General features: G+C 37.1%; 1 protein-coding gene across 1 annotated transcript in view; it reads left to right on the forward strand.

Moving 5' to 3' along the window:
• Nucleotides 1-24,691, forward strand: part of LOC145764600 (serine/threonine-protein kinase NLK-like) — a 44,765-nt gene that overhangs the window by 10,820 nt on the left and 9,254 nt on the right. Inside the window, exons 4-6 of the mRNA XM_082576230.1 lie at nt 2,800-2,906; nt 17,790-17,958; nt 18,350-18,476. Of these exons, the coding sequence (XP_082432356.1) occupies nt 2,800-2,906; nt 17,790-17,958; nt 18,350-18,476 (403 nt within the window). The remainder of the gene's footprint in view (nt 1-2,799; nt 2,907-17,789; nt 17,959-18,349; nt 18,477-24,691) is intronic.

A 24,691-nucleotide genomic window follows, 5' to 3' on the forward strand; every position in this document is an offset into this window, starting at 1 on the left:
CCCCCAAAAATGGAAAAAAAATCGTTTTTTTGGAATATCTGCCCTGTAGATGCATTTAGAACAAAATGTTCTTTTAGAACATATAGGAACATAGCTGTTCTGCAACTTTTAAGCCTACTCCTTTCTACTCCAGCTTTCTAGGAACATTATAAAAAAGTTACGCTGTTTTTATGGATTTTGACCTTTGCGTGACCCATGGGGCTAGGTGGCACGCTTGATTTTGGGTGTCAAAAAATAATTTTAAATCAATATTAGTCCTTATGACACCCTTTTAACAGTCCTCTTCATTAATATGACAGAAAACAATTTTTCCTTCACCCTAATACTGATATCTCTCACCCTTTGTTCCAGTTCCTCGATGTTATTGATGATGAAAAGTCATTCAAAGATCATTCAGTTAGAATGCAACCAAACGATCAAATGTAACAATTGAATAAAATCAGCCAGGTTCGGAAACTTATGTAATTTATTGATAAAGCTTTCTCGGCTGTATTTTTAGCTTTTTCAGTGTCTTATTCAACTAAAAGATACTTTGAAATTGTTAACAAATGTTTATGATCACTTTTTCTTTACTACATTGATGTGAATACAATTGCCAGCTTTGGCTCGGAGAATCTTAATGATGCCTATTGCTATAGAAATGATCGACATAAAAAAATCTCACAACTTACTAACAAAGTTCTTTGTCTTTTGTCTCGCGGTTGGCGGGCATTAGAGCCCAACCATCTTCATGACCAAGATCTCTGCTCCTTCAAATGGGTACCCCCATCGACTGAAATTATGACAACCTTTGCATGCCAGCTGCTCAACAAATCTGATGGAGAAAACATTTCTGTGGCTGATTGGGCTGATCATAAATGGAAGTCAAGCACCACCAGACTCCATTCATAACGCCGAAACCTGTACCTTCGGCCTGATGCTACAGAGTGCAGACATAAGCGTGGGTGTGCCTCAATTGTCTTTGAATGGGCATCGGCTTTTTTGCTATACACCAATGGGCATAGGCGTCGATTTTTTCTTAGAAGACTGGAATTCTGGGTGGGCGAGAGTTTTCAAACAGATTTCATTGAATGTGTATGTTCGCAAATTCGCAATGGTTAGTCTTTCTCACAAAGACTGCGTTTAGCGTCGCTGCCGCAATTAAGCTTTAATAGGTTTGCTTTCTTGCGATTTATGAGCGCTGCTAAACTAAACAAACTTTTATGTTTTCTTTTGCGACCTAAAAAGCTCGTGACCTGTTCTCTTTAAAGTGGCGCCTTCGGATTTGCCGCATTTTGATTTGTAAAAAGCAAAGATTTGTAAAAAGCGATTGTTTCAGTACGTCTTTAGTATGTATCGGTTATTTTATTCATGTTCATTATGATGTCATATATTTCCTTACGCTGACCCGGAACTGAAGTTTGATTGTGACGTAACGAAAGTGAGACCATTCGGAGAAAAGATCAAACGTGGCTTTCTCTCACCAGGAATTGCCATCGTGTGGCAGTTGCCGTAGCAACAACAGTGCAGTGAGTACTGCATTTTTTCAAAGCAGCGTTGTTGCGGAATTGCTTTGTTCTGTCGGATACCTAGCGAGAGACATAGCGTAATACAAGAAGTTGCGCTGCAGTTGGTTGGACAATTCAGCATTTAACAAAAACAGAAATAATAGTAACGAACACTTCATAAGTGTCATGAAAACAGGGTGGGCGAAACATATTTTGCCCACCCTCGTTTCACGGCAGGGTGGGCGCTGCCCACCCGGCCCACCCTATTTCGACGCCTATGCCAATGGGGAATGGCTTCTTCTTGTGAATGTGGTGCTGATAAACAGACAGCAGACCCCATCATCAATGATTGCACCATCTTCAAGCCACCTAAGAAAGTGGAAGGTCTGCGTGTCTTGGATGATAAGACCAAAGACTGGCTGCTCTCTACTAAACTTCCAATTTAGTCCTGGAATATCGTGAATCTGGGGTGGTAAAAGGATAGACCCTTTGCCCCAGAGACTCACACAATAAACAAGTTTTCATAAGGCTATACTGTATTGCAGCAACTACTGGTGGGAATGGTAAAAAAACTAATTTGCATTTCTGATAAAGCAGTGCCATTCAACAATAGAAACTTGGCAAATTTGTATCTGGTCTTTTTGAAAGATTCTATGAAGTTGTAATCAGACCATCAGATGAAGTAAAAATTCAATATTTTGAGAAAACCTTTGGAAAGTTTGTGTTTAATTTAAAACCACTGAATGAACTCAAACAGATTACTCCAAAAATTGATGATAAAGGGTGATACACTTTTAATTTTTAACTATTTTTATGTTTTGTTGTGCCATGAATAGATTTCATTGCATTATTACTTTTACACCATCACCAGATTTCATTGTACGTGCATGTAACATGTACCATGTTTTTAGCTAACAAATTCAAATTATTAAAACATTTGGCAGAAACCTATGAGAATTGCAATTTGCAAATGCTTTACAAATGTGCAAATTGCAATAACAATGATCTGGATAATGGCATCACACATGGTTTGTCTTATTCCAAATGGAAGTTTTGGTACTGCTGGAAAATGATCAATGCCATCAGAAGAAACAATAACATACCTTAAAAACGTCAATAATTAAAAAAAACTTCAGGTTTTCCATTTTAAATAATTAATTTGAAACTATTTTACAGGGTGTCTGTTTAAAAATTTAAAAGTCGGTAGCCTAAATAATTTTTAATTTTTATGGCTATCTGCTGATTGTTGAGAAATTTCAAAATTAATATGCAAAGATGTATTTATTTCTCCTTATAATTTCATGTTACAAAGGTATGTGATAACCCCTCTTATGCAAAGCGATCTCCACAAGATTATTGTCTCCCAACAAATCCTCACATCAGACCACATCCGTATTTTCCTTTATCAACTCCTCAGAGGTAACGTGTGGGGCATTCCATTTATAATCATCAGATTTTTTCAAATTTTGTAACCACTAGTCACAGATTTTGCTTATTTTGACATATTTTATACATACTAAAAAATGATGACAATAGCAAAAAAAAAATTGAAATATCTTCATTTTGGGCCGAGATAGAGCACTTTGAATTTTGTGCCACTAGTAGGATTTTGGGAGCTGAGCGCAGCCATTTTTTCATTTTGCGCCTTCATTTTTTGGCAATAACTCTTTACCTTGAACGATTTTCATAATGAAAACATGCATTTTACCAATTTAAGACCCAAGGAATTCATTTTTGCACTTTAAATTATGCTAAGATGAACATTTCAAATGGTAATTTAGGTTTAAAGTTTTTCTTATTTTATTTTTGATACGCTAACTTTGGGGGAATATTTTGGAGCGTTGGGAAAAAGGTGCAAAAAAATTTTTTTTTTCTTTGAACAAAGCAATTGAAGTATAATACTTTTAGTAAATTTGGTTGGTGTAAGTTTTGCATAAACCAAAATATTCAACTTAGAAAATATCAACCCATATGATAAAAAAAATGAATATAATTGAAACATAACTGATGCTTTGTCACAATATTTGTAGGGTTCCGCCATATTATCGTGCGTTTCCTTATGAATTTTTGATGTGTCTAATTACCAATGTTTTATTAGTCAGCTGATATCACACAGCTAGTCTGATCAAAATTTTGTGACACTTGTGCCCTAAATGGTGTATTAAAGTCTCATGTAGTGGTACACACTCAGTCTCTGTGTGTACACAACACCAGAACACTATCATCTTACTATGTCAGCGTGGTCCAACTACAGGCCCGCGGGCCTAATGCGGCCCGCGGATAGAATTTTTGCGGCCCGCGAGCTTTCACAGTATGGATTTAATTTGTATGTATGTTACAGAAAGTGATTTCAATTAGAACAAGTATATATAAGCTTAGCATTTGGATAAAAAGTGTCAAAAATTTAATTCAAAGTTGTAGACAGCAGGGCCTATACCCTATAGCCTACTGTTTCAACCTATCAGGTCTTGTCAGTACAACTGGGCTTCTTAAAAGCTGATATACATCTAGTGTTCCGGACGTTTTTATTTCCTTTAAATATTAATTTCTTTGGTCTTCGGAAGGAAATACTATAATTTCTTCAAACAGAACAATTGGGTGCAATGCAACACAAATGTACCAAACTCAGTTATGCGACAAAAACTTCCTGTGCAATCTTGCTTTCCTTACAGACATGACAATGCACTTGAATGTGTTAAATCTAAATTTGCAGGGGCGAAAGCAAACTATTTCACGTTTAGTTGGACACATGGAAGCTTTCCAGAGGAAACTGAGCGTTTTTGCTATATGCTTGAAAAATAACGATCTTTCACACTTTGATTCTTTGCATGCACTTGTGGTAGATGATTATGAAGTGGAATGCTCCCATTTTGTGAAAGATATTAAGGATTTATCTTGTGAATTTGAGAATAAATTTAAAGATTTTGACAGATTAAAACCTAATCTCCATTTGTATAACGATCCTATGGATGTTAATGTGGAAACACAGCTACCAGAACTTCAGCTCGAACTCTGCGAGTTTCAGTGCAACTAATTCTTGCTGTCAAGGAAAAATGAAACCTCAGAGTGCTTCTGGAAATTAGTCAGCAAGGATAGATTTCCCAAACTGAAAAATTTTGCATTAAAAATGCACTCAATGTTTGGAAGCACATACATGTGTGAGAGTATATTTTCTAGAATGAAGCAAGTCAAGTCTAAAATCTGAAATCGAATGATAGACGAAACACTGGAAGATAGTCTTCGACTTAAACCTATATCTTTGAAATTGATGTAGAAACGATAGTATCAGAGAAACTTCGACCACAGGCATCTCACTGATAGAGATTTGCAATAAATTTCTATTTGCTTTGTTTAACAATTTCGATTACGCACTCACTATCATTTTATTGGAAATGGCCCGCAAGTTGTCACGTTTTTGTAAAGTGGCCCGTAAGTCAAAAGTAGTTGGACCACGCTGTACTATGCAATGCTACTAATATGACTCAAAATTACAAAGATTTTATGTCCATGATTGTATGTAACACAGAAAATAAGATGTGCATGGTGCATAGATGTGACAGTTGTCCTGGAAGAGAAGTTTTACACCAATTTTTAACAGAAAAGCTAGGAGGTGAATCTGAAGATGACATTGTTTATACACAATGGCAGTCCACTGATCGATCAACTCTAAAAACCTTAGTTTCTTCATCATTTTTCACAGACATTCTAACACAAGCAGTGGACAAGCTTACAGCACACTCTTCCATAGCTAAGTGCCAAGCTAAGTATCTGTCAGAACGCAAACAAACACTAAACTTTGAAAGCTGTATTGCTATTTTAGATATTGCAGAAAATTACAAGTTTTTTGTTCAAGATGAAGTGCAATCATTCCACTGGAATCAAAGTCAATGCTCAATACATCCAGTGGCATTTTATTGCAAGAATTCTGAAGATAAATTTGTCCAACAGTAGTATTAGTCCAGTTTTAATCCGGTGATGTCCCCATTACCGAGGGTGGCCGGATCCAACAATCCATGTGTTTTATTTCAGATGATTTGTGCCATGATACAGCGTGATTTGTCTACAAAGTTTTTCAACAAATTACAACTTTTGTACATCTTCAACTAAACGAAAAAATAAAGAAAATCGAATATTTTGCTGATGGATGTGCAGCTCAGTACAAAAACTACAAAAACCTGCTAAACCTCTGTTACGGTATCTTAAAACTGATTTTGGAATGGATTGCTCCTAGACTTTTTTTGCCACCAGTCATGGTAAGTCTCCTTGTGATGGAATAGGAGGCACAGTGAAACGATTGGCCACTAGAGCAAGTTTTCAAAGACCTTACACAAACCAAATTCTCGATTTTGATGCATTAATGAAATTCTGTAAAGAGTACATAAAAGGCATACAGTTTTTTGACACTCAAAGCAATGAACTTGAAAGAATTCGACACAATAGAAAGGTATGTTCAAGGCTCCACTGTACATGGCACACAATCTTTTCATTATTTTGAACCAAAATATTCTCACAGTATTGCATGTAAAAGGATTAGTGATGATAAAGAATTTACTGGAATACACAAATTCTTTGAAACTACTGCCTCTCTGACTATGTTGCATTCACATATGATTTACCTTGATGGCTTGACATGGTGCAAGAAGTTTTTAGGGAGGAAGGAGATGTCAACATCAAGTTCATGGCACCTCATGGACCATCTCAATATTTCTATTGGCCGAGGGATGATTACTGCTGTGTTCCTTCTGAGCACATTTTATGTGTTGTTTCACCTCCTAGCCCTGCAACAATATCTGGACGCAACTATGTAATCAAAAAAGAAGACTTGAAGAAAATTGAACAAACCTTCAATGACCTTTTGTAGAATGTAGATACTTGTGTACTGTGAAAACTGATTCTTAATTACCCAATCAGAAAATTGGCTTAATCAACCACTTAAAAAACTGCTATTGATGCATCCAACCTTCGCACCTTAAAAGTTGATGAAGTGATTTCTGTTTGTGTTGTTTGTATTGAGATCTCTTGCAATGTTTATGGTACGGTACATATAAGTTTACTGAGTTTGTCATTCTGTTCTAGTTTAAGACAAAGGAATAAAATAAAGCAGAACTAAGGCAATAGGGATACACTGTCCTCAAATACACTTGCAAAAGATCTTCAAAGAGCATTTGATGTGCTCTAAGTCCTATGTTTTAACTTTATAGCCATTTCTTCATAACAATTTTAGTTAAATTACTGGTGTTTTCTAAGTTGATTATTTTGGTTTATGCAAAACTTACATCAACCACATTTGGTAAAAGTATTATACTTCAATTGTTTTGTTCAAAGAAAAAAAAAAATTTTTTGCACCTTTTTCCCAACGCTCCGAAATATTCCCCCAAAGTTAGCGTATCAAAAATAAAATAAGAAAAACTTTAAACCTAAATTACCATTTGAAATGTTCATCTTAGCATAATTTAAAGTGCAAAAATGAATTCCTTGGGTCTTAAATTGGTAAAATGCATGTTTTCATTATGAAAATCGTTCAAGGTAAAGAGTTATTGCCAAAAAATGAAGGCGCGAAATGAAAAAATGGCTGTGCTCAGCTCCCAAAATCCTACTAGTGGCCGAAAATTCAAAGTGCTCTATCTCGGCCCCCAATAAAGATATTTCAATTTTTTTTTTGCTATTGTCATCATTTTTTAGTATGTGTAAAATATGTCAAAATAAGCAAAATCTGTGACTAGTGGTTACAAGGGGTGTTTGATTATAAATGGAATTACCCGTGTATATTTAATGTACAACTCACAATTATGAATAATGAGGAAATAAATACACTTTGAGCTTATGTTTTTTTATTGTTTTAATTGAATCACTTGCCAATCTGTATCGCTGACTGCATGGTCGAGTGGTGAGACTGCCTCTATCTAATTCACTTTATGCTTGAAGGAACGTTAATTCAATGCCTAGTTTAATTAAATTTGCTAACGTTTGATTGACTAAGGATGTCAAACACCCAGTTTCTTAAAACATGGTTTGTGGTCAGTAAAGCTCTCAAGGCTATAATAAAAGATTTTTTCTAGACTTGCTATATATTTTACGGAGTAATTCAGCAGAAAAATTTGTGTTTAAATGCTTTAAAACTGGATCATGTGCTGAACTTTGAAAGGTGTGGTATGTCTTTGATAAGTGATATCGAAGATTGGCTGCTCTAATTGTAGTGGAGGAGGTTTCAGCTTGTTTCATCTTTAGCCTTGATTTTTGGATACACCAGCATATATTGTGGCATTGGGGTTTTGAAATTTTCATCCAACAGCCCCCCTGCCCTAAATATTTACTTTTCAAAGAACTGTATTTACATCGCATGAAAGAGTAGCTCATAAACTAGCATGGCTTGTTTTAATAATGTCAGTGAACAATAGGGTGGGGTGAATTTTTTCTTGTATCAAAAAAACAGATGTATTAAAAGTGGTGTTTAGGCCTAAACACCACTTTCAAGGTGATTTTGGTGAAACTTGTAGAAACCTGTACCCAGGTGGCTAAATGGCCCCTCAAGGTCATGTGACCTTTCAAATTGCCAAAATTTTCATAACTTGAGAATCAGTTAAGTTAGAATGCTGGTTTTTGGCTTACAATGCTCAGAAGGTCCATGTTTATATCTGCTTTAATACAACATTTGCTTCTAAATGTATCACATCAATCAAAAATTGGCAAAAATACATTTTACCTTAAATATCAACTTTGACGAAAAGAAAAAAAAATGTATATGCTATAAAGGTCTGCATTTACTAGCCTATTCTATACCATTGCTAAGCTAGTACAAAAATATACCCTCAAGTGTTATGCACTTACCATGTTACACAATATAAAATAAATAATGGGCTGTTTTACAGCTTGTGCATGATCATTGATCACTGATTCGTACTACTTAATAAGTTTTCAAATCAGTTCAATGCAACATGAACATTAAGAGGACATGCCTTATTTAATTCAGTACTCCCTGGTTAAGACAAATAATTTTTAACTTATATAAATTTCTTGTAAGATACACGACTTCATTATCTGCTCAGTGTTTATGCCTTTGCTATATTGATAGCTATTACCATAGTCGCTGACTTTTCAAAAACCTTGGGGGGGGGCAAAAAAGGTGATGACGTCTTAACCATAACGCTATTTTACTCAATTAAAATAATCTTTGATTAAGCTTGCTGTCTTGTTTATATTGACCTAGGTCGCAAACCGAATTTATTAGAACCGCTGCTTGAAACGATTAGTTTTATGCATGCAGTACGCCTAGTCGTAAAAATTTTGACATTGTTAGCTCATAATTGGAACAGTTGAAGAACAAGCCGATTCATTTCTTTTCGTGTGAAAAAGCAAAAGTAAAAAACAAGAAGAAGTGAAAAACAATGATCAAGACAGTAAAATTATCGAAATAAAACTCAAATAATCATGATCTTAAGCAGAGTGGAAACCCGCTATCAGGTTTATTAATCTCGTTTCACTCATTTTGCTAATTACCTATACCTACCTTCAAAGCATTAACAACGGCAAATTGTTTTTTCTTCTGTTTTCATCGAAAGCCTTTATAGTCTTTTGTGAATACCATATATACTCGAGTAAAGATCGAGATGTTTGCAAGTGATTTTCACCTCAAAAAGACAGGTTCAACTTATACACGGGACAAGCTGTTGTCTCCAGCTCGGCAGTTTACAAAATGAACGCATTTTTGCTGCGGCAAAATCATTGCGGACATAGATTACGGAGTGTGAAATGACATCGTCGGCTGAAGTAAAAGTTTTAAATACGTTTATTTGCCGTGATTCAAACTTAATTTTCAAATTTAATAATTTCTTGTCAACTCTAAACTTTATGCAGTTGTTGAGCAATATGCAAAGCTCGCGAGACAAAACAGCAGAAAGAGCTGTTTTAAGAGATTATTTTTTTATTTTTGCGTGTAGGATATAATCGTTCTTATTACATAACATTCCATGATTGTTGAAGTCGATGTCAAACCTTAGGGGCTGCATAAAACAATGATGTCAGGTTGGCTAGGTGATAGTAGCGGTAACAGACGTCGTTATTGCAGGCAATATATTTGATACTCACATATTGCGAACAAAACAATGCGTTCTGTTAAATCATAATTGATCTCACTGGGTAAGACCTCTTTGAAAATAGCACGTATGATTTAGCTGGTTTACTAAATATTGGTGAATAGTTACGTGACTATTCCAGACTCTACGATCTACTTTGAAATTTCCTTACCGTATGTCAATGCAAATACTTAGATAAACCATCGAATGGTAGTGTCCGGAATAAGCTATTTGACTTATACACGGGAGAAGGAAATATCACCGATTTTCAGCTGAAAAGTAGAGGTTCGACTTATACACGAAATCGACCTGTACTCGAGTATATACAGTAGTGCAGTAGTGTATATAGATGGGTGTACATTGATGAGTGTATGAGATGTATATATTTTCACAATATATACATTAGGGTGTTTCATTTTTTCACCATTTTTGAAATTCAAAATGCCTGGGGTCCCATCTGGTGGTATTTAGAGTAAAAAGTTTACAACTCAAAGTTTTTTCAATTATGACGTCATATTGAGGTGATCCACGAGGTTTAAAATTTGTGGATCTCAAAATCACGAAATTTTGCCTTATCTTCGGAACCACTCATCATAGATCGACAAAATTAGTGTCAAAATGCGCAGAAGGGTCGGTTTCTTATACCTGATGTAGAGAATATTAAGGTCTACCTTCTTCAGAAAAAAGGGTATAATATTTAATAAAAACTAGTTTTTGGAAATATTATTGGCTTTTTTACGTAACTGCAAGCCTTAATGTATCTGCATTTCTGGCTATTATGCTTTTTAGCTAAAGTACGAACATGCTGCTAACTTCTAACCTTTCAAATTTAGTTTCTGCTTTTCTGATATCCTTGCACAACAATGTTGTTAAGCTTTTAATTTAACTTAAAATTCACTAATTTCCATGTTGCACGAATAAGCACGCAAACGCAAATTAGAGAGCGCAAGTTGGGTAGGATCATCTTTAATCGATCTTACTGGGGGCTTCCTTACTTTTTCGTGTCAAAAATTGCTTCAAACGAGTAGTCCGGTCTGTAAGCAACGAGCGGCGAGCGCACATCCAATACCTCCAGCAACGAACTAGAAAGTTTAACTGCTGTTGCTGCTGTGTATTGTGCAACTTTAGCGTGCACACTCAACGCAACATTTTTCCATGAAAGCCACTGTGATGCATGGCCCAAGAAATACTTCATGACGGATTCAGTAATATCAGGCTCAATTTCAGAATTATGAGCTAAGCAGATTGCGTTGAAAAAGGGTAAGAAACGAACCTTCGGAGACTTTTGGGTGCAAATGTATCATGATGAAAGATGGTGCATAAACAGGAATGATGTAAGAAACCATCTTTTGCAGCTTGTTTTTTGGGCTACAGTGAGGCTCTCAGAGCTGAATATCAGTATCCGCATGTTATCAGTTTCAGAGACTCGCATTCCTTATCATCTTCCCAATTCATATCTCCATCAGAGTCGCTTTCGCTACTTTGTAGATATCTAACTGTTTCATTTTTTTTTCTCTGTTTAGAACAAAGGTGACAAACCTGCGAGCCACATGCGGCCCGTCAAAGAATTTGTGCGGCCGCAAAACAATTTGTCAATCGCTCATGCAGACAAAAGACATCTCAAAGCTGTTTTATGCTTTCACTGACCGGGGGTCTGCTACTATTCGGCGAGTCCGATTCGGCGAGTCCGATTCGGCTAATCCGATTCGGCGAGTTCCCTATTCGGCGAGTGCCCTATTTGGCGAGTTTTTGAAATTTTATTTTTGAAAGGGAATTATCGGGTACCGTAGCCTAATTATAATTGCCGTTTTTACATCGTTAAACGTTGAAATCGTGCAGAAAGGAATAAAAATAAAATGTTTGAACTATTAAATTAAAATTCGTCATGTCAGTTCAGTTGTTTTTATTTCTGACCATCATATGAAAAACAATACATGTCAACATAGCTAAGGTAGAAGCGACAAAACGCGAACGTTAAAACGTGCTTGTGACCGAAGTAAGGTATTGAGTTGAAAGATATTTGGCACGGTCGCAACACCTTCAGAAAAATTTAAGAAATGAACGGAAAATAAAAAAAATAAAATGTTACAAAAAAAAATCATGTTTAATGTCTATAAGTTAGTACTTTTGAATAGTTAAAATGATTAGTTGTTTGGATCAACAAATGTGTAGCCTACAGCTTGGATTGAAAGGAAATTATCGGGTACCGTAGCCTAGTTATCCCAACCAGCAGAAATTGCCGTTTTTACATCGATTTAACGTCGCTAAAGGTTGAAATCGTGTAGAAAAGAGAACTTTGCTGACTAGGATACGTTGAAACTGGGAAACATTCACAGAAGCTCTTCGATTTGTTCCGAGAACCCATTTAGCCTAACAGTTCATTTGTACATTGATTCAACGTCTGAATACATTATCTTAAAAATGCAACGTATCGAAGGGCTTCTGTGAATGTTTCTCAGTTTCAACGCAGGCCCTAAAACTCGTGTTTTTTTCCGGCAGCCATCGTGGCCTACCGAGAGCTCCTTCTCGGCGGCCAAATCTGCGTGCTTGGAGGCCAAAATACAATAACGACAGCACAAGTAAATAGCATTAAATTTGCAACAAAGTTAAAATGATCACTTAGCGTTGTTGAAGTCTGGGCGACGTCCTGCAATAGAATCGTTGTACCACGCAATAAATGCTTTATCGAGATTGTAATCCGGTATTGCGGGACCATCTAACGACCCTAAATTGTTCTAACTGCTCGCAGCTCAGTAAATTGTTTCAACTGCATACCGCCTTTCATAAAACCTGACCATTCATTCCATTATGATGTCACCATTGAGGGTGTGAAGTCACTAACCCACAGCGTTCTCAACTATGAAGACACGTGTTTTACCCACGGATGTCAACTAACCTAGTTCTCCTTTTTAACAACGATTCAATATCCGACAACATTGAATCGATATAAAAACGACAATATTGCTAGCCGATGTAAATTAGCACTTCGGATTAACACTTCATCAAAATTAACATCGGGAATTGCAAACAAGACTTACAGCGCTGGTGATCGCAGCTGGATATATTCAATACAACAGTAGTGACTATGATGCGCTGACCTAATTCTGCGTCACTCTTTGATACTACATATTTTCGACATTCAATCCACGATCATTCTATTGCGAAATTAAATAGTTGGCTAGAAGAAACTTGCGAAGAAGAAGCTAGAAGAAGAAGCGGCCAAACTTGGCCGACGTTGGAGGTAGCACAGGCGGTCATTCAAGCACTACTTAGCGGCCATGGCCACCGGCTGCTTTAAGGCTTGCAACGTATCCTGGTCATCAAAGTTCTCTTTTCTACACGATTTCTACGTTTAGCGACGTTAAAACGATAGGCCACACATTTGGTTAGCCTTTTCATTCTGTAACTACAATGTAAAAATGAACTGTTAGGCTAACTGGGTTCCTGGAACAAATTTTTTCTGGTAGGGATAACTAGGCTACGGTACCCGATAATTTCCTTTCAATCCAAGCTGTAGGCCACACATTTGTTGATCCAACCTAATCATTTTAACTATTCAAAAGTACTAACTTACAGATATAAACATGATTTTTTTTTTTGTAACATTTTATTTTTTTTATTTTCCCTTCACATCTTAAATTTTTCTGAAGGTGTTGCGACCGTGCCAAATATCTTTCAACTCAATAACTTACTTTGGTCACAAGCACGTTTTAACGTTCGCGTTTTGTCGCTTCTACCTTAAAAACAACTGAACGGACATGACGAATTCAAGCACGTTTTAGCGTTCGCGTTGTGTCGCTGTTACCTTTGCTATGTTGACGTGTATTGTTTTTGATATGATGGTCAGAAATAAAAACAACTGAACTGACATGACGAATTTTAATTTAATAGTTCAAACATTTTATTTTAATTCCTTTATGCACGTTCAGCGACATTAAAACGATGTGAAAACAGTTAGGCTACGGTACCCGATAATTCCCTTTCAAAAATAAAATTTCAAAAACTCGCCGAATAGGGCACTCGTCGAAAAAGGCTCTCGCCGAATAGGGAACTCGCCGAATCGGACTAGCCGAATCGGATTAGCCGAATCGGACTCGCCGAAACCGGCCATTCCGCACTGACCGGTACTTCACTATGCACTTCATTGATACTTCATTACACTGAGTACATTTATGCCTTCACTTCACTGGTTTTTACTGTTGTATGTTTCGATTCTGCGTAAGATAATTTCAACTGTGTGGGTTTTATTACTTTCATCTGCCGTTTGTTACTTTTCACGAATAATATCTTGAGTCGCTTCTAAAAGATTTCATAGTAGGTTACGATTAAAAAGATGTGTGGCCCGATAACTCATGTGTAATGGACAAAGTGGCCCGCAAAAAGGTTTGTCACACTTGGTTTAGAACATAGTATTTCCGTTGCTTTGGCAGATTATATGCCAGAAGCGCTCGGTTGTTCAACTTCACTTTTCGTTTCCCACCTCCTTTTATGATTTTCCAGTTCCAAAGGGACCTATGCCACCGATAAACATTTTTCAATCTTTTAAGAAAGCGATTTCTTTTTCCTGGACATGGTTTTCGACTTCACAGCTGCAAGAGAGTTTCATTTGAAAAACAACCAGATTTTCGGAGATTGAACACTTGCATGCACAATGCACATATATCGAACAAGTTTTGTAACCATTCTTGATTAGCCTCATTACCTCTGCATTTCATTTCCTTCTTTCTTGCTGCATTGTACTTCTCTCTCATGTCTTTTAACTTTGCTTCAATTTTCTGTTTGCTAAGCACTGGAAGACCAGCTTTGTTCCATATGCCAACTACATCTTTCAGCAGTTCATGTTTCAAATCTTTGAAATGAGGTATTTTCTTCAAAAAGTTAGGATTAGTTTCGGCTACTTTCTTCCTCAAGTAAAAAATAGTGACTGCCTATAATTATCTGAATTAAGGGGAAGCACATTTCTCTCCAATTCCTTGAAGTTTTGCATCGACTTACTAATACTTGACCTCAATGCCATAATGACACTTAATCAAAATCTAAAGCAGGTGAGCAGCATACCCCCTCCTCAACGGTTACATAATAATAATAATAATACCTTCAATTATTACCGTTTCATCTCTTGCGAAACAAACAAGGACTATTATTATGCAATAGCAGCTTCCAAGAGTGGAAAAATACGGTACAGAAAAACTTTTTATCTTGATCACCTGATCTTTGTTCATCAGGAGAAAATAGACCGAAAATGAGATTTTTTTGAAATAACTTTTTCTGAAGCAGATATACCAGTGGCTCTCAACCTTTTTTGGCTTACGGCACCCTGTAAACAACCAAATAACTTGGCGGCACCCAAGTCAAACCAAAAAGTTTCTGCATTAAATAAAAATAATTTTAAAAGAGTTTTTGCAAAAACAAAACTAACTACAGCTTTGTATCATATCCGTTGAGTTTTAGCGCAAATCCTTTCAATGTCTGGGCGCATATTTGATGACGCTACTCTAATGACTTGCGGCACCCTTGCAAAATGTAAATCGCACCCTTGGGTGCCGCGGCACCCTGGTTGAGAAGCACTGAGATATACCTTAATATTTTCTACATCAGGTATAGGAAATCGACCCGTTGAGTGGATCTATGATGTACGCCGTACCGTTCCGGAGATACTGCAAAATTTCGAGATTTTGAGGCCCAAATATTTGAAACCTTGTGGAATAGGTTTAGGATACCTCAATATGACGTCATAATTGAAACAAATTGGGGTGTAAACTTTTTACTCCAAATACCACCAGATGGGACCCCAGGCATTTTGAATTTCAAACATGGTGAAAAGATGAAACACCCTAATATACATCAATACAGTGCTTATTGAAGCAAAAGAACGGATGACAGTTTTGAAAAATGCATTTTTTCTTTAAGTTGTATTCACTTAATTGTTCGTTGTGTCGTAGTTTCAACTCGATAAAGTTTGCAAAAATCGATTTTATGTTTGAAGTCACAAAAAATCTAACGGATGTTTGGATAACTCATGAAATGAGAATAATCATTCAACCTTGCATTCGCTTTTTCGCTACCACGCGTTTTGACTTTGAAGTTGCTCCTCACGCGCTGAAGATAAGCAGTGTGTGACTGTGAGCGTGCGTGCCGTGCGCATCTCAGTAGTAATTCACCTTCCAGAGAAAGCCATGCGATCTGCTGCTGTTTTGCGGGCAAGAGCAACGTAGGCTGTTTTTTGCTTTCGGCATTCCTTAAGTCCGTTCAAATGATCTAAATCTCTTTCATGAAGTATTTTAGCTTTAAAACACTACTTGTAATTGCCACTTTGTTGACCCTCAACCACAAGTTTATGAGGGGCGCCGCCCCCCCCCGGAAGTCGTCACGTATGGCTATTACGTTAATGTCATGTCAGGGTCGCTTGGTGCTAGCTTACAACTTCTTCAAGTAGGAGGATAAAACCATTTAAGGTGGTTGATGCTTGGGTGTCAAATACTTTATTTTTATGTGTAATAAGAAAGACCATTATCTGCTTTGAGTGCATTAACATAATATGCTATAAAAGTTTATTTTTCTAGCTGGATTTAGATCATACAACAAGATTACTGATGAATCAGTGAACTTTTTTTAATATTATTGAAGAAGCAATAAAAGTTCCAAGAGATAATGTTCGGGAGGTTGTTATTAGGTTCTTTAAAGAAATGCATATTTTACTCATCATGTAAATATGCTCCTTGCAATATTGGGGGACAATGATAAAAGTGTCCGTTGTCTAGCAGTGAATAAAGTAATTAGCATTAGAGGAGTGACCAGCAAATGTGACATTGTGCAGACTGATGGCCAGTTATTAGATTTTAACATCGATAAAGAAGGTATACAAATGCAGTTATTTTCACACGAATCAGTTCAATCATAAACAGCTGAAAATCGTTTTCAACCGGCAAGCAGCTAGATCATCTTCAGTGAAGCTTCTTTAAATACAATCAAAAAGGGATTTATTTTCAACTACCAGAAGATTCATTGTGCCACAAGTAAATATTCAAGCCAAAACTTGTTATCATTTGTCTAGAATTTAAATTGAAAAGATATGCAACAACTCACTCTGAAGGCTTACTCTGATATTGAAACAGAGTGGATATATCAAGCCGGAATGGCCCGTTTCGGAGAATCCAATTCGGAGAAATCCCGATTCGGAGACAGCCTTTTTCTGAGAAAGCTCTTTTCGGAAGATTTTTGAAAATCCAACGACGCCTTCTGTTTATTTAGAGAATTTTGTATTTTGTTCCACAATATCGTTTCTTTTGCATCCCGACAAAGAAAAATAAACTGAATTGAATTTAGCGAAAAATTAAAAGCGAATTAAATTTATTTTTGAACTATTAAATTAAAATGTTTGCTCACATAAAATTGACATGTATCCTGCATCGCCGTCGTCAAACTTAGGATATATTCGAATGCTCAACTATTAGAAAATTCCAATCCCTAGTTTAACAAGTCAATACAAAAACGCTGGAGATGATACAATCGATGTCAAATAACAAAACAGTTGATGCGTCCATTTGGAAATTTTGGCTGATTATCAGGTAGGCTATAAAAACACTTTAAACTTAATGTTAAGCAATAAAAAGCAAGATGTTAAAACTAACTTTTAAATTTGGTGATCATTCATTATCATTCATTTCTCTATTAAGTAAGCTAATTCCTTTCAATATACATATGCCGCTGTGATTTTACAATTCTCCGAAAAGGGCTTTCACCGAAAAAGGCTGTCTCCGAATAAGGATTTCTCCGAATCGGATTCTCCAGAACGGATTCTCCCAACCATAAATTTGTCATATGTTTTTACTTAAATTTGGGGTAAAGATATTAATATTTGGAAGGAAATATCAAGCTTCGTTGGAGGAACATGTAGTGTGATTGCCTCGTAAAGAACCATAGATATCTCCACACTTATGTCGTTTATATTTAAATGTACAGATTGTTTTGCAAATCCTTTTTTATTGTGTAAATAATTTTAAGCAGTGTACGAACTTTTACTCATGCGTGTGTCACAAATGCCACTACTGTTAGACAAGATTTGAAGAAAAATCACTCTATCACTTCGATGTTTAGTTACATAAGCCATGGTCAAGAGATCATGTCATCGGATCTTGTCATTTGCTTCAAACTATCTTTTATTTAATGTTTTGTTCTTGTTTTATTATTGGACAATGTTTTGCTGATACCAGCTTTGATCTTTGTATAGGCTTGAAGTATCTCCACGGTTTGCGCATTCTACATCGAGATATCAAACCTGGCAATCTTCTCATCAACAGTGACTGCAGAATGAAGATCTGCGACTTTGGGCTTGCTCGTTTGGAAGAGCCAGATTCATCAAAATTCATGACACAAGAAGTGGTAACGCAGTATTACAGGTAACTGCTTTGTGTCCTGGTGTCCTATACCTGGCTGTATTTTCACACAAATGCAGGATAAATATCGCCTTTTTTAACTCTGGTTTGTACCGATAATACTGTACTTTTAAACTAATATTGCCATACCCAATTTTTTTTATTTAATTGTCTCTTCCGATTTTGGGTATCTTCTTAAGCCATCGCAGATACCGCTACTTGGTACGGCTACTAGGCCGCAGTTAGGAAACCATGTATTTTAATATAAAATTTCAATAATGAATTTATTTTCAAGTTTTTTTTGTTGTTTTTTTGGGAAGAATTGTGCAATATGTGAAAGTTTGATGTTGCATTTTATAACTAAGGAAATGCTGAAATGCAGTCAAAAATATTACTACAAAACATTTTCTCGTAGAGCACCTGAAATCCTTCTTGGAGCTCGACATTATAGCACTGCCGTAGATGTGTGGAGTGTAGGCTGCATATTTGCTGAACTGCTTGCCAGAAGAATACTTTTTCAAGCTCATAGCCCAGTGGCACAGGTTGGTGACTATTAAAACTGGTGAATACCTATTCTTTAAACACAGTTTTTGTTGTAAAGTTAATTTGTTAAAACCATTAGCAAACGCAATCACGCAACACCACTATGGTTATTATATTGCACGAAAAACACAAAAACAAACGCTTTTGGTTTCATCATCCAACTTTTGTCAAGAGCTTTAGTTCGATGAACCATTCGGTCACGTAAATCAACAATGTATTAACAGCTGGACGAGAACTGTGGGAAAATGTTGTGTTTTTATGTGTTGCAACCTGGGTTTTTTTTTTCGCTGAGACTCGGTCATTTGTCCAAAATGACTTGAAAAAATTCGGTCGTTTTTTATTTATTTCGGTCATTTGTTCTGATGAAAATATTTCCTTTCTAGTAGCTGATACAAACCAAAATTTGCACTTCTTGACTAGCTACAACATTAAGTTTCGCTGAGAAACGTTGTTTTTTTTTTGGACATTTTGACCGAATTGACTATATTTTTTTCCGACATTTTGCTAAAAAATTGGTCAATGACCGAAAAAAAACCCAGGTTGCAACCATCTATTCTTACCGGGTCTTGACATGGTTAGTTTGCTGTTCGGCTTGCAAGCTCGTCTTCTAGTCTGCGGAACGTGAGTTTCTGGCTCCTGTTTACCGTAATCAAGAAAACTGCGCAATCTGACTGAATATATATATAAAAAAATAAACGCAACCTTTGACGAGTTTTCCCTTCAAATTCATTTTAGTAACAGACCCGACACATGAATGCTTGTAAACAGCACGACTTAGTGGGAGTAGTCACTCTTCACTTTGGCATGGTACGTCAGAAGTTAACTTGGTGGTTCCGAGGCGAAGAACATCGCAGAGATGGCTGTCGGTCATCTTGGTTTTCAATTTTTTCTTGTTTATCGTCAATAGAGCAAATGTTTGCTCACATATATATGTTGAGCCGAACAAACCAATCATTTGTTTAGCATTACGTATTATCAAAGGAAACCAGATCCTTACGGGGTCCGAAATCTGAAGGAGAACGAAGATGATATTAATTTCTTAATGAATTGTCACACTGCAATTCGATAAGTTCAAGTTGTAAACTCTCTTCCACTTCTTGTGTATATATTTGGAAGGGAGTTCAACTCAATAGCAGAAAAATTCTGAAAGCGCTGATCGCATTCTGTCAGTAGGCCTTTGGCCACGTACTTACTCTTTTTAAGAAAGATTGGCGTTTGGAAAAGCGGACTTGACTTCAGACAGCATGGGGCATTGGGGCAGTGCACAACATTGAAATTGATTATTTGTATCTCAAACAAACGGAGCTTCAGACAGAATGGTGCCCATAAGCATTCAAGTGCCCATAAAGCTGCGATACAAGATGGTCTTTAGTTACCTCGAAAGGCCCTGTTGGGCCTGTTCAATGCATAGAGATAGCTCCTAACATCAATCAAAAATGCTAGATTGCCGACTATTGAAGGTAAGTTTTACAGTTTTAACCCTTTTGTTGTTTGTCGTATCTAGGTTTACACCTGGTGGTTGAAGATTTAGATTAAAGTGGACGGGAAGGCAAGGAAGCCAATCTTCGTGTCCACCTTCAGGCATGCCTTTAAGTGTCCTGCCAAAGACACAGCCGCTTGCTCTTGAGCGGTGTCAAACCGGTGCCCTTTCGATTGCCGTTCCAAGGCTCTCACCACTCGGATATGCAGCCTAGGCTATTTGAAAACCGATCAATTTCGAATATTAAAGAATAACTTCTCTGCAGTGCAGCGCCGTGACATAGCCCACGTATACCAGAGTGATGGAGAACGTCCCTGCATTCAGCTTTAACATAAAAGACTGAAACTGTTTGTGATAGAGCTCTCGGGGTCATTTATGTTGACAATTTTCACATCAAACTGGACTGTCTTGGCACAGAAAGCTTTTTGATAGATGATGCAGAGTATTTTAACAGCCTCATTCCATGTTCTTATACCTTGGCTTACACCGTTGACACCATTCCCTTTCGCTTGCCTGCCGTCGCTGAAGCTCCATCTGTTGTGAATCCACATTGCTTGTTCCATTTAAGTCCCATCTTGTCAATGAATAGCATCGGACACAGCTGTAAAAATGTTCCTATATGTAGTTGTGCCCTTTTGAGTGCAAAATGCAAAAGTTGTCATCAACTCCCTGCACAAAAAATTAACTACTGTGCAAAGGTAGCATTTGTGCTTTCATCACATGCAATCTGGGAAAAAATCAAAGCGGAAGCTTGATGTGACACTTGATGTTTCACGTTAGCTGACAAGCCTTCGATGCGACGCACAACTATGTTCCTGGACATGTTAACGATGCTGAAGTCTTGCACTTATTTTGTACACATTATTATTCCTTGCAGCCGTAGTAAGACACTGCTTTAGAAAGTCACCATCTGTGAAAGCTTTGTTCAGCGTTCAGTAGAGCTACCTCGTCACCGGCTATAGCATTTTCTTGTGCTTTGTTCGCACAGAGAAAGCAGTTTTGTTCAGATTGTAAAGTAGCTGTCATAAATATTCAACTTCCTACCTTTTCTGAAACTTTCTACACTCGCTGTGTACACTGTAAAAAATTTTTACTTTGCATAGCCATGCAACAGATTTACTATGCACTTTAGTAATTCTTACTAACAAAGTTTGTAAAATTTACAGCAGAGTTTGGTAGTTTTTGCACTCAGTGCATGGTAGAATTTACAGTTGTGTTGTAATATTTAAAGTTTGTTTTGGCAATTTTTACTTGCTAAGGATGGTAGAATTTACGTTTCTCTAGCAATACTTGCGGTTAATCTTGGCATTTTTTACTCTCAATTTATGGTAGAATTTACATCTATCTTGCAATAATTACAGTGGACGTTGGTGATTTTTACTACTTATACAAGTATACATAGTAGAATTTACTTTTCTTTTAGCAATAATTTCTATCACTGAGCTATAACTTTCACTATGCACAGCCATGCAACAATTTTACTATGCGCTTTAGTAATTCATACTAACAAAGTTAGTAAAATGAATAGTTCAGAAAGGCACCCTGAATTGCCGTCACAAGCCATGACAAAAAATATGCAGGTCGGAAATCTTGTAGTATACTGTATTACAAAGCCTGGAAAGAACGCAAAAACAAAGAACAAGCAGCTCACGGATGAAGAAATTGCAGACACAAAATACCTACGTTTTATAATGTACAAAGGGGATAGTTTTCGTTTCAAAAGCTTATTTCAGTGAGGACACAAAAAACAATGAAAAGCGAAGTCATGATGAGTCGAAAGCAGCGGCATGTTTCTAGCGAGATATCAAAGTTAGTTTAGCGGTTTGAAAAGCAAAAGGGAAACTAAAAGGTACAAAATATAAACGGGTACTGTGTTACTTTCGACCACACTCGCACACTGTAGGCCTACAATGAGTTTTTCCAGAACTTTTCGTCCGTTCACAATTCTTCAGAAGTTTTGATGAGCTTGCAAAGTTTCACAATTTTAGGGTGTACGTCTTGTCGTCTACGTTTTTTCGTCTTGGCTCCCAACTCATCTATGCGGGCAAAATATCTAAAAAGACACAAACCTCTGAGCCAAATAATATTTTAAATAATCTGAACCTAAAATGTCAGAATGCACATTACCACTTCAAACAACAGGCAGTCTGGGTTGAAGCTTGAAGTTGAAGCTTTTATATGTACTAGCTCAGTAATAAAATGCTAGGATTCGAACTCATCGGGTTGTGAGTTTTAAACTACCCTTACCAGTTATATTTTGTTAATGTAAGGTAGGCAGAAGCACTGTCGTTGTTAGCTGACATGCAGCATAGTCCACATACTGCAATCGACTGCTGTTTGCTCGCAATCAAGGATAGCCAATGAAAAGCTAACTATACTGAAACAATACTTTACTGTAACCACACACAGAAACCAGTGTATAATAGCTTTTCGTCGAGCGCAGTCCTTGATTATGGACAAACAGCATCTGGTCCTAAGCGACCACGATAGCTGGTTTGGTGACAAACTAGATGCCTGGCATTTAGTTTGTTTGTTTTATTGAAATCTAACAAAAAATTAGTTTGAAACCATACAACGGCGTTTACATCAAAGTAAACATAAAGTGTAGAACTGCTAGATTATCATTACCACTCCAGCAATGAGCAATCCCACGCATGGTAAGAAAATAAAAGCAAGCATACGAAGCTTCGAGATTAACTTCGGGCAGAGGTGCACAATCGACTGTTGATCGAATGGCGAGATGGTAAAGAAAAGCATCAACACGTCCTGGCGCAAAGCATGCATGTAAAAGATCCGTAGGCCACTCACAAGTCTGTCCTGAAAACCAACCGGTTGCGTAGCGTGTTCAACTGTTCATAAACACAATACATTCGCTCTTACCTTTGAAAAAATTCCAGTGTAACCGCAATTTTGTCATTGTATTGAATGTTGAAAACATAATAGCAGCAGAATAGATAGACGAATCCGTTAAGGACGTCTTCACACTTCCAAACCACTTCTTTTTCCACAACAACGAAGACCTTTGCAGCAGAAACTGTTGATGCACCTGCAGAATATATACTCTAGGTCAGTGGTTTTCAACCATGGTTCCGCGGAACCCTAAGGTTCCGCCAGTAAGTCTAGGGGTTCCGCAAGTTTACATTCAAATCCAAGAGTCTATTTTATTATATGCATATTGTTAAAATATAGTCAAATATTGATTAGGTTTGTTTCTCGGCAGCCGATTTGTAGCAAGAATTGACAGCGATAGACACTGTGGCGAAACACGGTGTCTATCGCTGTCAATTCTTGCTACAAATCGGCTGCCGAGAAACATATTGTTGATTGGATGGTCTGAATGGCTAGCGTGGAAGCTACACCATTATGGTTAGCGAATCGCAACTGCTCGCTGTACTAGTGAGTGCTCAGCCTTGTGCTGATAGCCGGGAAGAACGCCCCTTTCTTCACAATTGATTAGGTTTGCCACTATTAATAAATTTGTTATACTTTAACACGTTCTACAATTTGCTACACAATTTAATTTTATTAATAAAACGATGTTTTTTGCATAAGGCAATTAAATTATTGAACAGGGGTTCCTCGAGCTTTTGGAATGTTTCATTAGGTTCCGTTCCACCAAAAAGGTTGAAAACCACTGCTCTAGGTAAAACGGTATGAACCAAGCCCACCAACGATTACTCAACTAAGCGTTGTTTTGGGAAACTTGCAATAATCCAGCGGCAGTCACATTACACGGGACCACTGATGCAGAGCAAAGCACTCCTTGCGCACAACAGCCTTTTTTCTGTTCTCCATTTAATACTGTCCGTTCATCAGACGCATAACCCGACCAAGGAAATGAACCAGTTACATACTGCCACGTTTTAAGCTGACGTTTGAACCATTACACTATGTAGCAGCTCTTACAAGTATAATTGGCGAACATTTGGCTTTGTACAATTATGTATGTACACAGTGTGCCCACTTAGACAGCTTCTGCTTTTGAAGACAGCACTCAACCGGATCATTCCCAGGTACAATCTGTTTGGATTAACCCGAGAACAATGACATGTTGCAGTGAAATGCACAAATAGATTTACCTTTGATAACAAGAAATGGAGTCGGTGGAGCTGCTTCCACAACGTTCTCCATTGGAACATCTTCCTGCAATTACAAATTTATATTGTTTCTAGTGAAAACAGCTTAAAAGCAATACAATGCGTAATCGGAAAGGAACAGGTAAAATTTTATCATGGTAGAGCGTCCAGTTCAACGGTGGGCAAACTGCGGCTCGCGAGCCGCATGCGGCTCTTCAACATAAATTTTGTGGCTCTTGCATTGAATCGTAATATTACAAAAAAATTAAGATTATACTTTATAAATGTTATCTCGCGCTGTCAACCAAGCATTGGCGTAGGCTACTTAGGGTATGGCAGGCCTGGCTCGAGCCATGGGCACGTAAAAATTAAAATCTTCAAAATCTCATTTGCGCCTAATGCAACACAAAGATCAAAAAAGATGCTCTCTTTTACTGTAGCCATTGTGAAACGATGGATTGTGACTTTGCAAAAGCAGCATTGTGCTTCTTCTGGCTTATTTTGCGTTCACTCAGGAACAATTGGAAGTTTAATAAAGTCGCTAAGCAGCGATTAGTTAAAGCCTAGAAGTAGCACCAGAACTTACTTATTCATTTTTCTAAGAATTTATAACTTTGTAAAATGAAAACATCGTGCAACCTTGACAAATGAACACTTG

Source organism: Aplidium turbinatum, chromosome 2 (genome assembly GCF_918807975.1).
Source record: "Aplidium turbinatum chromosome 2, kaAplTurb1.1, whole genome shotgun sequence".
Taxonomy (NCBI): domain Eukaryota; kingdom Metazoa; phylum Chordata; class Ascidiacea; order Aplousobranchia; family Polyclinidae; genus Aplidium; species Aplidium turbinatum.